The sequence below is a fragment of the Rhinolophus ferrumequinum genome, chromosome X (genome assembly GCF_004115265.2).
Source record: "Rhinolophus ferrumequinum isolate MPI-CBG mRhiFer1 chromosome X, mRhiFer1_v1.p, whole genome shotgun sequence".
Taxonomy (NCBI): domain Eukaryota; kingdom Metazoa; phylum Chordata; class Mammalia; order Chiroptera; family Rhinolophidae; genus Rhinolophus; species Rhinolophus ferrumequinum.
The window spans coordinates 37,950,229-37,967,750 of NC_046284.1; the positions used below are offsets into that span (position 1 = coordinate 37,950,229).

General features: G+C 48.4%; 1 protein-coding gene across 2 annotated transcripts in view; it reads right to left on the reverse strand.

Annotated features, from left to right (window-relative positions):
- The window catches only part of LONRF3 (LON peptidase N-terminal domain and ring finger 3), a 56,844-nt gene extending 42,005 nt beyond the window's left edge, over nt 1-14,839 (reverse strand). Inside the window, exons 1-5 of one of the 2 annotated variants that reach the window (XR_004423833.1) lie at nt 13,621-14,839; nt 10,897-11,015; nt 7,574-7,696; nt 4,464-4,725; nt 3,618-3,708 (exon numbers count right to left, since the gene is read on the reverse strand). Coding sequence is in view for 1 of the 2 variants with exons in the window: in XM_033114016.1 (XP_032969907.1) it covers nt 3,618-3,708; nt 4,464-4,725; nt 7,574-7,696; nt 10,897-11,015; nt 13,621-14,431 (1,406 nt within the window). In the remaining variant the exon portion in view is untranslated. The remainder of the gene's footprint in view (nt 1-3,617; nt 3,709-4,463; nt 4,726-7,573; nt 7,697-10,896; nt 11,016-13,620) is intronic. The other variant, XM_033114016.1, reaches the window with a different exon arrangement.
- Nucleotides 14,840-17,522: the final 2,683 nt, after the last annotated feature.

Consider the following 17,522-nt stretch of genomic DNA (forward strand, 5'->3'; position numbering starts at 1 on the left):
AATCAGTAATCAACAATTTCCAACCAAACATAAGCCCTAGACCAGATGGCTTTACAGGTGAATTTTACAAAACGTTCAAAAAAGAATTATCACCTATTCTCCTCAAGCTCTTCTAAAAAATCCAGAAGGAGGGAAGACTCTCAAACACTTTTTACGAAGCCACTATCACCCTTATCCCCAAATCAGACAAAGACACCACAAAAAAAGAAAACTACAGGCCGGATCCTCTAATGAACATAGATGCAAAAATCCTCAACAAAATATTAGCAAACAGAATTCAGCAATACATTAAAAAGATCATACACCATGATCAAGTGGGATTCATCCCTGGTATGCAAGGGTGGTTCAACATCCGCAAATCAATTAACGTGATACACCACATTAACAAAATGAAAACTAAAAACCACATGATCATATCAATAGATGCAGAAAAAGCATTTGATAAAATCCAACAGCCATTTATGATAAAAACCCTTAAGAAAGTGGGAATAGAGGGATCATATCTCAACATAATAAAGGCCATATATGACAAACCCACAGCTAACATCATACTCAATGGGGAAAAGCTAAAACCATTCCCCCTAAGATCAGGAACAAGGCAAGGTTGCCCACTATCTCCGCTTCTATTCAACATAGTGCTGGAAGTTCTAGCCACAGCAATCAGACAAGAAAAAGAAATAAAAGGCATCCAAATTGGTAAGGAGGAAGTAAAGTTATCATTGTATGCAGATGATATGATACTATATATAGAGAACCCTAAAGACTCCACCAAGAAGCTATTAGAGCTGATAGATGAACTTAGTAAAGTAGCAGGATACAAAATTAATATTCAGAAATCAGTTGCATTTGTATATACCAACAATAAAACATCAGAAGGAGAAATTAAAAAAACAATCCCATTTACAATCGCTCCAAAGACTATAAAATACCTGGGAATAAATTTAACCAAAGAAGTAAAAGATCTGTACTCAGAAAATTATAAGACACTGAAGAAAGGAATGAAAGAAGATATAAATAGATGGAAACACATATCATGTTCATGGATAGGAAGAATTAATATAGTTACAATGTCCATACTGCCTAAGGCAATATACATATTCAACGCAATTCCTATCAAACTACCAACAACGTTTTTCACAGAAATAGAACATATAATCCTAAAATTTATATGGGACCATAAAAGACCCCGTATAGCCTCAGCAATCTTGAGAAATGAGAACAAAGTGGAAGGTATAACAATACCTGACTTCAAATTACACTACAAGGCTACAGTAATCAAAACAGCATGGTACTGGCATAAAAACAGACACATAGATCAATGGAACAGAATAGAGAGTCCAGAAATAAATCCATGCCTATATGGCCATTTAATCTACGACAATGGAAGCAAGAATGTACGATGGGGTAAACACAGTCTATTCAACAAATTGTGCTGGGAAACCTGGACAGACACATGCAAAAAAATTAAGCTGGACCACCTCCTTACACCATATACAAAAATAAATTCAAAATGGCTTAAAGATTTAAATGTAGGATCTGAAACCATAAAATACCTAGAAGAAAATATAGGAAGAAACTTCTCAGACATTACCCGGAGTAAGATTTTTACTGATATATCCCCTCGCGCGAGGGAACTAAGAGAAACAATAAACATGTGGGATTATATCAAACTAAAAAGTTTTTTCACAGCAAGGAAAACCATCAATAAAACAAAAAGGGATCCTACTGAATGGGAAAAGATATTTGCCAATGATATATCTGATAAGGGATTAATATCACAAATCTATAAAAAACTCACTCGACTCAACTCCAAAAAAACAAACGACCCAATTAACAAATGGGCAGAGGACTTGAAGAGACATTTTTCTAAAAAGGACATACAGATGGCAAACAGACATATGAAGAAATGCTCAACCTCACTAACCATCAGAGAAATGTAAATAAAAACCACAAGGAGATACCACCTCACCCCAGTCAAAATGGCTATCATCAATAAATCAACAAACAACAAGTGCTGTTGGGGATGCGGAGAAAAGGGAACGCTTGTGCACTGTTGGTGGGATTGCAGATTGGTGCAGCCACTATGGAAAACAATATGGACGTGTCTCAAAAATCTGAAAATGGAACTACCTTATGATCCAGTAATTCCACTCCTAGGTATCTATCCCGAGAAATCTAAAACTCCAATTCAAAAATCTTTATGCACTCCTATGTTTATTGCAGCACTATGCACAATAACCAAGACATGGAAACAACCAAAATGCCCATCGGTAGATGACTGGATTAAGAAAATGTGGTACATTTATACAATGGAGTATTACGCAGTCATAAAGAAGAAAGAAGTGTTACCATTTGCAACAACATGGATGGACCTAGAGAACATTATGTTAAGTCAAATAAGTCAGACAGAGAAAGACAAATACCATATGATCTCACTTATATGTGGAATCTAAAGAAAAGAATAAGTGAATGAACTAATCAGAAACAGTTTTGGAGACAAAGAGGTAAAACTGAGGGTTGCTAGATGGGCAGGGGTGTGGGGATAAGGGAGAAGGTGAGGGGATTAGAAAACAATCAGTAATCACAAGATGGCCACGGGGTTTTGAAAATTAATCTGGGGAACGTAATCAATAATGTTGTAAAGATTTTGTAGGGTATCCGATGGACACTTGTCTCACTAATGTGACCACCTCAGGGATGATGCAGATGCCTGACCACTGCACTGTACATCTGAAGCTGAACATTAATGAATGCCAACTATAATTTTATATATATATATATATATGTATGTATATACTTACAAGAAGCAGAGTACAGCATTAGGAATAGAGACAGTGGAAATGTAATGGCTCTGTGCGATGTCAGAGGGATAGTGGATGGGGGAGGGGGATCACACAGTGTGAGTTATATAAATGATAAACGTCTAAGTATTACTTTGTCTTGTGTAGCTAAAGCTAATATATATATATACATATATACATATATATATATATATATATATACAAAAAAAGAAAAAAAAGAGAAATACAGGCCCAGTACTAATCCTGTTCGTGGCACAAAACAAAACCTAGTCAGGCCCTCAGGCTTCCAAAGAATAGGCCATTGACATTAGCCCTTGAGCCAGTATTGATGTTGATCCAGTAGTTGACATTAGTTTCAGGGTCATAAACCTATGTTACCTACAAGGGTCAGGAAAGTAATGGAAATTATTTTCCATTACTAGCGTAAAGCACAGGCTAGCATAAAGCAATGGGATGGGGGCAGGTACCGTGAACAGCTGGAGAGTGTGTCCTGTCTCAAGACATTCACATTTAACAACAACAACAAAAATATCAATAAGGCCAAATACAACACATTTAGCCTGTGGACCATCAGTCTGTGACCTTTGAATAGACCGTTTCCTTCCCACTGTCTAGGTATTTCCAAGTCTGTAGTACAGGGAATGCAATCTGTAAACAAGGGACATAAGCTAGCCCATGTGACAATCAACATGGTTTCTGTTTCATTAGAACCATGTTTTACGTGCTAACCAATGGAGCAGTAGGTCACTAGCAGAAAGATTCACACACCAGAGAGAAAGACCCCTCAGGCAGTAAGTGACAGCATACATCACATACCTCATACACAGGGAGCATTCAAGATCAGATGCGTCAAAAGATGCAAGGGGAACACTGAGAGCAGGTCTGGCCCCCGGATCAGCAGGAGGATCTGTGATTTAGAAAGCAGTAAGTCAGAGCTGGACCAATCTTGGTTTCACAAACAGTATTTCTGAGGCAAAAGAACATAATTATTTTTTCAGTTTGCCACTCTCACCCTCTCCCAGAGAGTTGATTTAGTGACCACCTGACACACTGAGAATGGGATACCCTGAAGTAGGCGCTTGAGGTGTCCAGAAGCCCAGTAGAAAGAGAAGTGCAAGTCCAGGAGCCCTGAGGATTTTATTCAAATGCAACAGGCACTTCATGCAGCAGGAGCAGCAGCAGCAACTCCATGGACTGAGCCAGGCTTTCAAAGCTGATACTGAGTCTTGGCACTGCCCACCTCTCTTGGAAAGATATCGAGCTGCAACTGCTGCTTCTCAGATGCCTACCTACAGGAACACAACTGGGGCCTGATCACGGGGCTGTGGTCCTCCCTTCCTGGAATAAGGGTGGGGTAGGGAAAAGTTGGCCTGGCAGGAAGTGACATCATCAAGGGCATCAGATGTCATAACTTGAGACTGTGCTTGATCTTATGCCTTGGCTTTCCATTGTAATTATTATTAAGTACTGGCAGTACACTAGGAAATGTGCATGCTTTCACAGAAACTTTGCAGCAATGCCTGAGGTGGCACAGCTAAGTGCCAGAGCTGGGACACACACCCAGAGCCTGAGGAGCCCTCATATGGAGGTCAAGTAAGTTGCATATATTGGGGATCCCAGGCATCTCCTCCAAGCCCCTTTCTCCCTGAGTAGTGTAGTTACCTGATTTAGAGGCTTTATTAGGCACCTCTGGGTCTCGGGGTTCAATTTGACAGTGTTTCCTTTTCTTTTCCTGGCATTTGCCAGTCTTGCTGGAGGCAACTTCTGGAGAGGCAGCATCCCCCTTCTCCTCTTCTCCTTCCTGGTCTTTCATGTTGCCTTGTCGCCCATCCCCCTTTACTTTTGCCGGGTTCATCAGGCTGTTGCAGTCCCCCCTGGCTGCTGCTTCCTCCTGTATAGAACAACGCGGGAGCTCCGAATTTTCCTGGAGGAAGAAAGAACTAAATATCAGAATCTACTACAGGGGACAGAGAGAGAACTGAACAGCCCTGATCACTCAGTGGATACATAGGTTAACTGGGTGGCATATTTCTCACTTCTGTCCACACAGCATCAGCAACAAAGGCATGCCCAGCTTGGGCTGAGTTGGGGGACTTCCCTTGTTAAGGACAGAAAGGTTTGTAGGGGACAGACTCCTTGGGCAATGGTAAAGGGGAGAAAAGTAAGGTGTGGCACCAGTCCCCACTTCTATGCAGATTATTCCCCAGTCACCATGTTAGGGAAACCAAGTTATGCAGTGAGGGTAGATCCTGTCAATGCTTCCTCTCACCCACCCCACCATTCCAGGCCATCTGCAAGCCTCATAGCCCAGCTTCAAAAGGACTTTTGGTAAGGCTTTGATACAGGTGTGTCCATGGGTCTACAGTTACCTCATGCTCCAGAGCTATATGTCATACTGTTCAAATGAACTAGGGACAAGCTAATCCTTTTACTAGATTTTGATGAAAAAGTCTGAAAAAGAGACAAAATAATTTGGGAAAACAATCCATAACATCTCTAGCATTTTAAAGAATTTTTGTCTAGGAGAGGGATATTTGAAAATGGACCTAGAAACAAATCCAATGACAAGGATTTATGTGAATTTACTTGGGGAACCCCTAACTGCTCTAAATTCATAGTCTACAGGTTAAAATGCTCATGTTTTTATTCCCCCTCCAACCCCTACCAAAAAGAAAAATGGTAGATAGATGAAAAATGGGAGCATACAGTTGGGAGAAAACAATGAAGTGAGGAGAAAAGTAATGTGGGTTTTCTCATTCTCTAACCTGGGGAGTTCAGGGTTTTTTCCAGCACCATAACGATGCTGCATCCTCAACTTTCCATGAGCCCCAAGCATTGTCTACACAGGACTGCACTGTTTTGCAAAGCAAAGTTTGGGTGGAAACCCCATTCCTATTCCCCAGCTGGTTCTCACTGGAAAGCCAGGGTGTTCTTCTTCTGCATTTCTGATTGAGCTTCAATTAGCAGTCACTCCAGGCACTTGGGTTCAGTGTTAGTATTCTTGGTCATGTAATCATAATCTCAAACAATTCTGAAATGTGCTAGGGCTTCTCTGATTTCAGGAGATCCTCTGAGTTCTACTTACCCCCTTTTTCTTGAATTGGGCACACCTGCATTTTATTCCTTCTCCAGAACAGGGAGAAAAGCTGGGAAAATGTAGGTTTCCACTTATCAGAGAATTCAACAAGCCCTGGAGAGCCCATGGCTTACAGACAGGAAAGAACATAGGACACACATGGAGGGGGGACTGCTGCCCCAAGGGGCTGAGGTAGTCAGCACTAAATTGCCTTCAGGTCTGGACTTTTGAGCCTCAGCTACTGCCCACTTGCCCTCTGCTGGGAAAGCCAGGGCCTAGAGACCATCTCTCCGAGATTCTGAGATTCCGTTCCCTTGTTTTCAAAGAAAGGCACAAATACTTGTCTTCCTCCCAGGGACTTAACACTTCCCAAATCGCTTCCCTCTTGTCAGCCTCAAATGTATACTGGAAGTCTACTTATGTGTAAGACATGGTGCAAGAATAGGAAATTACGTCCACTTGGGGATCAAATGGAGTTGTCTTTACTTAAGGAACTCAGCTGCCACTCAAAGACCAGCAGCTTGAACAAACAAAAACCAGAAAAGGAGGGGCTGTCACCCAGGCTCCACTCCTAGGCTGAGAAAGCCACCCTGCTGAATGGCTTCAGGGGAAGTGGGCCAATTTCTTTCTAGTGCTGTCAAATCTCTCTCTCAGCTGGACCTGACCAAGAACGGAAAAATGAATGTAACTAATCATACACACTGAGACCATGCCTGAAATCCAGTTTTATCTTTAAGAAATAACCTTCTAGCAAAGAACACAACCACTAGAAACTCCATTTCTTCTTTTTCAGGAACCCCTAGGTTTGCCCACAAAACAGCCAAACAAAGCGTCACGAAGTCACAAACAAACTGGGTGAGTTGAGTTTTACCTGTGACAACTTTGGTAGATTATGGCTGGTGCCTTCAGTAGCCATTGACTTTACATGTTCCTTTAATCTAGGGTGAGGTGCCAACAGCATCAGGATATCAGGATAATGTTCCTGACAATCCCCCAGGACTGATGTTGAAAAGAAACTAAGGAGAAGCTGTGATATAAAACAGAAGACTTCACTACTTAAGTTTCTATAGATGCTCAGGTAAAGGGAGAGGTTCTCCTGGGACTCAAAAGTTGGAATGACTGTTTCGATTATATTGTGATGGTCTCTGACTTACATTTGTGAGACAGTGTATGTGTTTTATTTCTAGCAAAGGAGCTGAAGGCTGGAGTTCTGCATATGGCAGGGGAGATGGGGACCAGCATCGTTTCTGAGGACTTGGCTTCCCAGTGTGGTTGGTGAAGCCGTGACTCAGTCAAAAAAAGTTCTACAACTGCAGGCAGCCCCACACTCCTGACCTCTCATCAACAGCCAGAATATTCCTAGTGAGCCTCCATCCCCATGTTATCTTGTTTGGTTTTATTTTATTTTGTTTTTGGTCCCACTAACAACCCAGACTCTGCGTCAAAGAAGCAAGAACATTCATTACAGAGTCCTACAGAAATGCAGGAACTACTCAATCTGATTGTACACGCCAAGAGGACAGTGTTTGGGGGCAATCAGGTAGCACTTTTGCCTCCTTCCTGTCCCCTTAACCAAGAGAGCTCCCCACTCAGGACCCTAAATGCCAGGGAGGGCAGTTCTCTCACTCCCCTCCCTGGAGAAGACAGAGGGGTGGGAACCCATTGGGCAGCTGGACCTGCTGTCATCTCAACTCACCTGTTCAGCTTCAGATCTTGCTCTTTTGTTCTTTCCATCCAGGGACACACAATATAGAAATTCCCTTAGTGCGTCCTCCACTTTGCCTAGGGTGGCTAAGGCTTGTGCTTTTCTGAAGTGTGCCTGGAAGAAAACATTAGCATCAATCCCGTTCTTATTCACCTTCTTATCTATAGCCCTATAATGCAGGCAACTGTTTCAAAGCCCATTTTAAAGACAACAAAACAGACCCAGAAAAGTGACTTGCCCAAAGTAACACAGCTGGTAAATTCTGGAATCAGGGTTTGAGCCTGAGACTGGATGATACCAAAGTCCAAATTCTTAACCACTGGGCAATACTACTTCACTCCATCCCACGCCACCATTGTATTGGAGAGATCACCAAGTAGCAAGAACCCTCATATGAGCACATACTAACTAGCTTTCAGGACCCGCCCAGATATGCCTTCCTATTAACTAGTCTGTCAAGCGGAGGCCTCGTCCACATTATTGACTTGAGTGACCATTTGTAATTACTGATCATTTCTCCAAAGAAGCCCAAGGGAAGGGACATGACCTCTCCAAGACCTCAAAGGCAAAGCTGGAACTAGAACTGTGGTCTAGGACCCCCAGAAAACTCTCCCCCACAAAGCAGACTACCTTTCAGAAGGCTAACCAGGGGCTGAGCAAATGCTTTCGCTCCTGTAGGCTCAGCTCACTTCTGCTCCCTCACCACAGCTTTAAGAAGAATAAAGAAATTTTGGGGCTCCTCAGGGCCCAAGTCCAACTTTTCAGGGAGAGAAACTCTAGGGGTAGAAGAGGAGCATCCTAGGGAAGAGGGAGGAAGAAGAACAGAGGTGGGAAGAGGGCTGCCCTCTCTCTCTACCGTGGGACAGATGGCCCCTGCAATTCGGCTTGGAGAGCATTCCTCTTGAGTCATCTAGGCTACCCTTCGGGGCCTACTCCCCACTCCCTTGCCTCCGCAGCTGGTCCAACATAGTGAAAGAAATGATTCAGGTAGCCGCTGCTGAGCAGTCTCCTGCCTCCCCTTTTAACATGACTCTACAGGCCTGGAGCTTCAGGCTCCCTGCCTTGGCTACAAGAGCCGGCTGGAATCTGTCTTCTTGAGCAATGCCTCCTGCTCTAAACCTCTTGGGGGACCTCTCCTTGTGTCCCCTACCATCCTCCTATAGCCTAATCTCAGCAGCTAGTGGAGGCCGATGGCTTATTGCTCCTACCACAAGTGTTTACCAGGGGCCCTCTGGAGAAAGGTTTGTGTTACATTACAGGGCAGTTAGAGGGGATTCTTGTTGGGAGACTGGAGAGGCCTCTGGGATCCTACCAATCCTACCAAGTAGCAACCCACATACTTCATCTGCCCAGGGCAGCCAGCTCACCCCACTGAAAGCTGTACCACCTACAGGACATTTTGAGTACCACTGAGCCCTGGCTGGATGGCTGGAATAGGGCTTCAAAGGTGAACCCCTCCCACAGGGACATTTGACATAGAAATTGTGGGAACTATGCAAATCGGGCTGTGAGGTGGTTTTGAATTATATGCATCAGTTCAAGTCTTCTCAACTCCTAAGACAATAGAGTTCTCTCATCACTGCCTCTCTGCTTACCTTTGGGGAAATGAAACTCCTGTTTAATACTTCCATCGACTCTTCCTTCACTGGGGAAGTCACTTTTCCCATTTCACCCAAAAAGGTCTGCAGCTTACTCAGCCCTGCTTCCCACTGCACTATCCAGGCCCCCACCCTTAATCCCTAGGTTTAGGGTGGGAGCAGAAAAAGTTGCAAGAGAAGTCCTCTTACCCCCCAGGCAGCTACCTGACCTCCACTGCTACAAGGCCTGAAATGCTCCCACTGAAGCTCCTTTGAGTTAAGACATTGGTAACTTTTAGCAAACTGTGTGTTCCCTAGGAAAGAGAACATACTAATCCATCATCACCCATGAAAACCTTCTCATGAAAGAACATACGAGATTCACTCTGACATTAATGGCCCAGTATACATGTCCACAATGCTTTATCTTAAGTTCCCAGATCCCCAAAAGTCTGATAATCCAATATTTTCATAAACTTGACATCAAAAGTTATAAGGTGACAAAACCTGACTTAAAATGATATAAAGTGTGTTATATTCTTTATCCCACTTAGTGTGAATTTTCATGTAATATGCTGCAGTAATATTAGTGTGCTTGATTATGGGGAGCTGTCCAGAGCTCAGTGAAGGTGTTACTTCATATAAGGTCTTTCTGAAATCGGAAACATTCTGGATTCTGAACACACCTGGCCCTATGGGATTCAGATAAGAGATCATGGATCTGGACTTGGATAAGTTGGGTTTCCGAGGAAAACATCCTGGGGTTGTGTAGAGAGAGCACTATACCAAGACCCAGCAAGTGTTATATAGCTCACAGAATGGCCCCTTGGCCATGCTCGATGGTGACTCTCACTGAATCCCTGTGAGGCGATCAGGGCAGATAACAATAGCTCTGTTTTGCAAACAAGGACACTTGGGGTCCAGAGAGTGAAGCAACTTTCCTATGGTCATTTAGCTGGAAGTAGTAGAGCCCAGGCTCAAATCTAATCTTCTAAACCAAATATTGACATGTGGCCAAGGGCCAGTTCTGAGGCCAGACAGAGACAGAGAAGGTGACACTTTGCCTCCTGGCATCCTGAGAGATGCCGAGCCTGTCTTTCTCCCCACCCCTCCGTGTGACCTAGATGTTTGTGGATACTGGCAGGCTGACTGACTATATTAAGGACTCGAAATGCCACAACCAGCCAGCAATACTTCCCTTACTCTCTTCTTTCTACTGTCCCTGGAAAATAATGGTGATGTTGATGACAGCAAACACTTATACAGTGCTATGTGCCAGGCATTGTTCCAAGCATCTTACATGTATTAGCTCATGTAATTCCCACAACAAATTCTGTTGAGTAGGTGCTTTGAATATCTCTATTTTATAGATGAGATGAGGCATGGGGAGGTTAAGTAATTTGCCTAAGGTCACACAGCTTGTAAAAGTAGCAGAGCTGGGACATAAACTTAGGCAGTCGGGCTCCCAAGTCCATGTCCTCGAGTCCAAAGCCCAGGCTGCTCTGTAGGTCATCAATTAGAGATCAAATTGGGGAAGAATCCAGTACCTTTGCAGACCCCTGAATCACCCTTTGCAGACCCCTGAATCACCCTGAATCAGAAGGGGTCCCCCAGCTCCCTTGCAAAACCTCCCAGCTCTGCTTGAGTTCTAGTGCCCCTACCCCCCAGGGTGGAGCCCTCTCTGCCAATTCCTGTCTACAGTACAACCCCTTCCCATCCCTCTTATCCCACACTCACCTTAAAACCCATTGGGCGGAGCTTACATGCTATTTCTGCATCATGCAGTGCATCCTCATGAGACTCCAAGGTGAAATAAATTTGAGATCGGTTGCTATAAAGCAAGTGGTCATTTGGAGCTGCCAAAATGAGAGGGGAAAAAAGCCCTCATTAATGCCCCAGAACAAACACATGATAAGTCCTGTATGAGGATGGAGCTTGAGCAAATGGCAAGTTTAAAAGTTATCTAGGACTTTTCTACTGGGAATCTAAAGGATTAGGCTCAATTTCTAGCACTAAGAAGTATCTGCCTCTCTCTGAAGCAGTTCCTTTAGAGGGCCTGTGATGTCAGTGTGACTGACATAGAGAAAACCCCGGCACCCTGCTTCATGGCTACATGTGGCTAGCAACAGGAAGCCTGTGAGGTACCACCCACAAGGTAACAGGCCAGGGAAGGGGGAGAGGGAAGTGGCCAGATGAGACCCCTGACAAGTTTAAGTTAGTCTTCTGGTGACATTAGCAACATCTCTGTCTACAAAACCCAGCACATATAAACTTTCTCTGAAAAAAATGGAAATGTATTTGCAAGGCTCCATCCTCTCATCACAGATTGCCAAATGTGAATGAACCCAGACTAGGCTTCTGAGAATAAAGTGAGGTTGGCTGTCACCAACACTCTGAATCAGTAGATGCCAGGGATGGACAGGACTTTAGAAATCAGATGGCTCAACCAACCCATTCTTCAGATGAGGAAAATCAAACCCAGAGAGGGGAAGGCATTTACTAAAAGTCACACAGCTAGCTGGTCAGATTCATTGCTAACTGGCCAGACTGCATCTGGGGTGGGGGACAGGTTCCTTTTTGTTGAAGGGGGGTACAGTACTTAGAATAGTGAGGAGAGAGTGGCTGTCTTTCAGCACAAAGATACTCTTTGTTGGAAAAACCCCTTTCCTCTTAGAAGGTTGAAGTGGTCTTGGCACTCACCCTGACTGCTCTGAAGGTACAAAGAAAAACCCCAGGGAAAAGTGGTCGCAGCAACAAAGGGCAAGGAAGAGGGCAGGGAGGGGCTTTCCTGGCCCTCCGGGGACAGCTGAAAGGGATGGAACTTCCCTTGGAGACCTGGGCTGAAGTGGCCTCCACCTGTTTCCTTCGTATTGCTCTTTTCTTTCCCAGGGACCAGCTTCTTCTGTGGAAACAGGCTTTGTTGGTGTGTTTTTTTTTTTTCCCCAGGGGTGTGCCATGGCTTGCTTGGGTGCCCATTACTTGTTCTTAAGACGTTAGCAAAGAGTTTACAGTCTTCTCTGTCCCTTCTTTTCTGCAGCATATGCCAGCAGAAAATAATGTGCTTTGCCTGGGCACAGAATGTGTGTGTGTGGGGGGGAGTCCCCCTCTCCCTCAGCTGCCGGTCTTGCCCAGTCAACCCTCGTTCCTCCCCCACCCCCATTACCTGTTGCCTGCTCAGGTGGAGATTCAACACGTGGAGACTCCAGCCCACCCTCCTCCTCCACCCATCAGAGATGGGCTCAAGGCACCCTTGGATCCCAGAGCCCTGTCTGCCCAGCTCTGCCGCCTCCTCCCCAGGACGCTTCACCAGACTCCACGCCCTGCCGGCTGAGCTCCTGGCAGCCAGCCGGAACTGGGCAATACCGGCCGGCGGCTCAGCGGCCACTTCTTGGGACCAGTTGTGGGGGCGTCGGGGAAGCCTCTCCTTGGGGGAACTCAGGTAGTTAGTCCTGCCACAGGGGTGGGGCTGCCCACGTTGCCCTTGAACCCGCAAAGCCCACCCATAAGTCCTCAGGTAGCACGGGAAAACGGGACAGAGGCGTGTTCCCTTCGTAGCCAGCCCACAGCCCCCCGGATCCCTGAGCAGTGGCCGGGCCGGTAGTATGCCCGGCTGGCGGGGTAAGGGTTCAAGGCGAAGGAGCAGGCTGCTGGCAGCGGCGGCGGGGTTGGGGGGCATCTATTTCAGCCGAAGCCCGTGTGATAGGAAGCGGTGGCAGTAAGTCACAGGGCATCGGGGCGCGAGCGCTCCCCCGCCCTCCGCCCTCGCCCCCAAGGCTCGCGGGATGGTTTCCGAGGGGAGCGTGGCCCACTTCGGTTACCTCAGCCGTTACACAATCCCGCCCGCCCGCGCGAAGGAGGGGCCGCTGAGCTCCGGCCGCTAGCAGCCCTTATGCAACCAGTGCTCTCCTGACCTAATTCCACGCCGGACCCACCCCACCCGGATGCGCGGCCCCGGAAGGGACACCTCCAGGCCGCAACGGCGGACGGGGCCAGGCAAGACTGTGGACGCAGGCGCGGAGAGAATACCTCGGGCTGGCGGGAGCCCAGCGGAGCCGGCGCGAGGGTGGGAAGAGTGCAAAGTTCCCTTCCTGGCAGGGAAGGTGCAGGCAGGTGTAAGAGGGGGCACAGGAGTGAAGAAGCAGAGGGAGGAGCAGAGACAGGGAAACAGAGATGTGACACTGAGCAAGAAAAGGAGTGGCAAAGGTGTGAAAGACAGAGAAACAGAGTGCCACAAAGAGAAACAGACACAGAAACACAGAACCTAACAAGAGACAGAAAAAGACAAAGAGAAACAGAGGTAGAGAGGCAGGGACACAGAGAGAAATTGATAGGGACAGAGACGAAGTCAGAGGCCAAACTTTAGAAACCCGGTCCTCCCCCACGGTCCCCAGCGTACTTCTCGGCCCCTGTCCATCCCCCACCTCCCTGCAGGTTCATTGCTGGGCGGTGCTGTGGGCTCACCTAGCCTAACTGCCTCGTTGTACTTGAGCAGCGCCGCCTCTACCTGGCGCTCGCGGTACAGCCGGTTGCCTTCGTGCCGGAGTTGCGACGCCCGTACCGGACCGGGGAACAACTTGCCGAGGAGACCGCTGAGCACCACGTTGACCCGAAGCGGCGGCGGCTGCCCAGCCCGCCGGACCCCGCGCGCCCGCCCTGTGGCCACCATCAACGAGGAGAGCTTGACCCCGCACAGTGCACAGCGCCGGTCGGCTGCCCGCCCGCGTTCCAGGCACAGTTTACAAAAGGTGTGGCCGCAGGACAAGGACACGGGGTCTGATAGAAATCCATGACACTTCCGGCACTTGAAGCCGTCCCACACTTCGGTGGCCTCAGAGGCCGTTGCTACCCCTGCCTCTTCCGCCACCACCGCGCAGCTCACCACGCTGCTCCCGTCCGCCGGTGCCCGCGCCAGCGCCTCGCCTTGCGGGACGTTCTCCGCCAGGCAGCGCACCAGCTGCTCTAGCTGCTCGGCCACCAGCTGCTGCCGCTCTGACAGCTGTCTGTACACCTCGAGGGCTTCTCGGAGGCGCCCCCCGGAGGCCAGGGCGTCGGCCTGCGTGAGCAAAACTTTGCACTCAGGCGTCGAAGCCCTTGGAGGCTGCTCCCGCTCCGGCTCCCGCGTCAGTAGAGGTGCGGAGCCTTCTGTAGCCGCCTCCGGGTGGGAGCCCGTATCTACCCGCGCCACTGATGCCGCCGGCTCTGCCAGATCCAAGTTGTTGCTACCAAGCTCAGTGGGCAAACTCAGCATCTGTCGAGTCTGCAATGAATCCATAGAGAGAAGAACACGCGCGGGAGGAGGCGTCTAGCGGACCAGGACACAGAGCAGGAAGCGGCAGATGGAGGGAATTGGGGCTGCCACCGCGGCCGCCCTGCCGCACGCCGGTCCCTGCCACACCACCGCGAGCTCCATGCCCGCCGCCCCGCGCTGCCTAATAACTGTCTTGTCTCAGCAAAGTGTTATATAAAACGGCACCACGTGACGCACCGCCAAGCCGCTCATTGGCCGGCGGAGGGGAAATTGTTACAAAACCAGACAGTTTTGTAACAGTGTTGCGCTTGCTTCTTTTGGCTTCGCTTTTCTTGGCTTCTTTTTGAGGTTGTTTGTGTTTACACTTCACCTTATTTCTCCCTGGCAATGTGGTTCCTTTTCGGAAGAGGGGGAGAGAAAAGAACCCAGTGTCTGCTCTCAGGCTCTTCCGTCGCCTAACCCCACCCCATCCCACCTCCAAACAGGTCCCCCTGACAACTGTTTTCGCTAGCGGCCCTTCCCACCCCACCCCCCGCGAGAGGCCGGTATCTCGAGACGCGCAGTCCGCCAGGTCTTTCCGGACGCCCAAGGCTCGCCCTTCTGCGGGTGACAACTGCTGTCTGCGAAAGGAAGCGGGTTGGGAGCGCCCCCGGGAAGACCCCCTACCCGGGTCCCGGCCCCTGCCAGCGAGCCCTGGGAGCCCCGCCCCATCTCCTCACACTTGGGGTCCCTGACCACCTTCCCCGGCAGTCCTCCAAAAGTAGTGAATGCGGCTATCCGAGGGCGTTTGGTCTCTCGTGCTGGGAGTGACTCGGAGCAGCGGCCCGGCGTGTGTAGAACTTGAGCGGCGCGGGCTGAATGGTGGAAGACGCGCGGAGAAGATGCGCTCGCCAACTCCGACTCGAGGGAGGCGCCCCGCATGCCCTACTCCTCACCTTTCTCCCCCAACACCGGAGCCTGCGCTGGGGCGGGCGTCGCACTGGAGACGCACCCAGCACCGCGGGCCACTAGCTGGATGAGGGCGGCCGCCAGAACTCTGCCTGTGAGTGTCATTGGGTACTCTGGGGGCGTGGGAGAATGGCAGGCAGAAAACGGGACACGAGAGGGCTACTCTGGAGAAAGTACGCGAATCCTGGCTCACTCCAGTGGCCCGCTGAGCTGCCTCCAGGTTCGAAGCTTCAGAACCCAGAGTTCAGACATCCACGCATAGGGCTGCGCACAAGCCCCCGGAGCTTGGCTTACAATGGCTAGGGGATCTCGAGGGTGCCCCGCTTACTTTCAGAAGGCCAGTGTAAACTGCCCACACTGTCTCCCGCCCACCCCCACACTTCGGACCCGAGCCACAGGCACAACTAAGTAGGCCATGCTTAGAGACCTAAAGGAATAACGCACTTCCCCCACCATCATGCTGCTCGGAGCAGGGAGGCGGGGTCTGGGCTTGCCTCTGGCTCAGTCGGTCTCCAGATCTGTGGGCTCTGGACAGTGCCTGGAGCAGTACCCGGGGCAGAGCTCCGCCCCTGGGGCCTGAAGACCTGCAGTTGGCTCCTGCTGTGGCCACTTCTTAGCTGAGTGACCTTGGGCAAGTGACCTAAAATGTGGGAACCACTGTTTGGGCTTCTGAACCAATGTCAGGGATGAACTTAGTTGAGATCAAATCATGTTTCAGAGCTGGGGACCACAGGCTCTGTCCCAGCTTTGTGTTGCTTTTGGTCGTTAATTCCTCCTTGAGTTAATACCAAGGTCACAGAGAACAGGTACTGTGTGGCCATCCCTAGAGCTTCCCTCTGGTGAGACAGGATGGGGGCGGGGAGGGGGGGAAGGAGGGTCAGAGGGGAGAAGGAAGCTGACACATAGGGGAAAGACCAAGAAAAGAAAGAGAAACTCAGGATATAGCAGGGAAGGCATAAGGCATGCATAGGAAAACTTAGCATGCAGCCCTGGCTTGGTCATAACTTGGTGTAAGACCTTGGGCAAGACCTCTGGGGAAGCCTTAGTTTCTCTTAATTTCCAAGGTTCCCTCCAGCCCTAACCTTGAGTGGCTTCTATCCTAAGACTAGAATTTAATGATACCTACTCAACTAATTAAAATACAAAGACTAGTCCAGATACTGTCAGTAGGGGCTTGGCCAGGGGGTGAAGTCTGCAGTAGAAGTGGAAGGGCAGGGGTGGCTAGAGGCAGTCAAGCCTGAGCTAGATTTTGAAGATTAGGGAAGTCAGGGGACTGGCCAAGAGATGGAGCAGATGGCTATGTTGGAAAGTTGGGGAGAAGCTGAGGCTCCTGGCGACTTGCTATCTAAAATGAGCTCCTTTCATCCTTCAGTTTCCCCTACTGTTGAATGGGATCTCTCTTAGTCCATTCAGGTTGCTATAACAGAATACCATAGACTGGGTGGCTTGTGAAAAACAGAAATTTATTTCTCAGAGAGATTTATTTCTGGAGGCTGGGAAATCCAAGATCAAAGCTCTGGCAGAGTTAGTGTCTGGTCTGAACCTGCTTCCTGGTTCACAGATGGCTGTCTTTGCTGTAAACTCACATGGCAGAAAAGGGCAAGGGATCACTCTGTGGTCTCTTTTCTAAATACACAGATGCCATTTATAAGGGCACCCTCAAGACCTAATCAGCTCCTAAAAGTCCCATTTGCAAATAACATCACATTGGGGATTAGCTTTCAACTTATAACTTTTGGGGGGACACATTCAGTCTATAGCAGGGTCCCTATTATTATCTGTCTGTCTCTTCTGGCACCCGTAAGGAGAAACAGTCTGTGGCACTCAGTGGTAAGGAGATTTATGTGAAATGGCCATGAGATGGATAATGACGAAAACTTCTTAATTAAATAGCTTTATCCCTGTGACAAGTTTTAAAAAATAGATATCGGTTACCCAAAATTGTCTTCCAGATGCAGATATGGGATGTGCCTTCCTGCTTGGACCACCTTGACAAGTAGGCATTCCCTGGGTTGGTTTCCCTCCCCTGCCAGTCAGGGGTGGAGAGGCAAGGAGAAGGTTAAGTCAGGCAGTGGGTCTCAGTCCTGCAGGCATGGAGTAAAGATGATCTAGGAGCTGCATGTGTCCAAGGCCAACTATGAACTTGGTCAGGAATGTTAATAGCTGC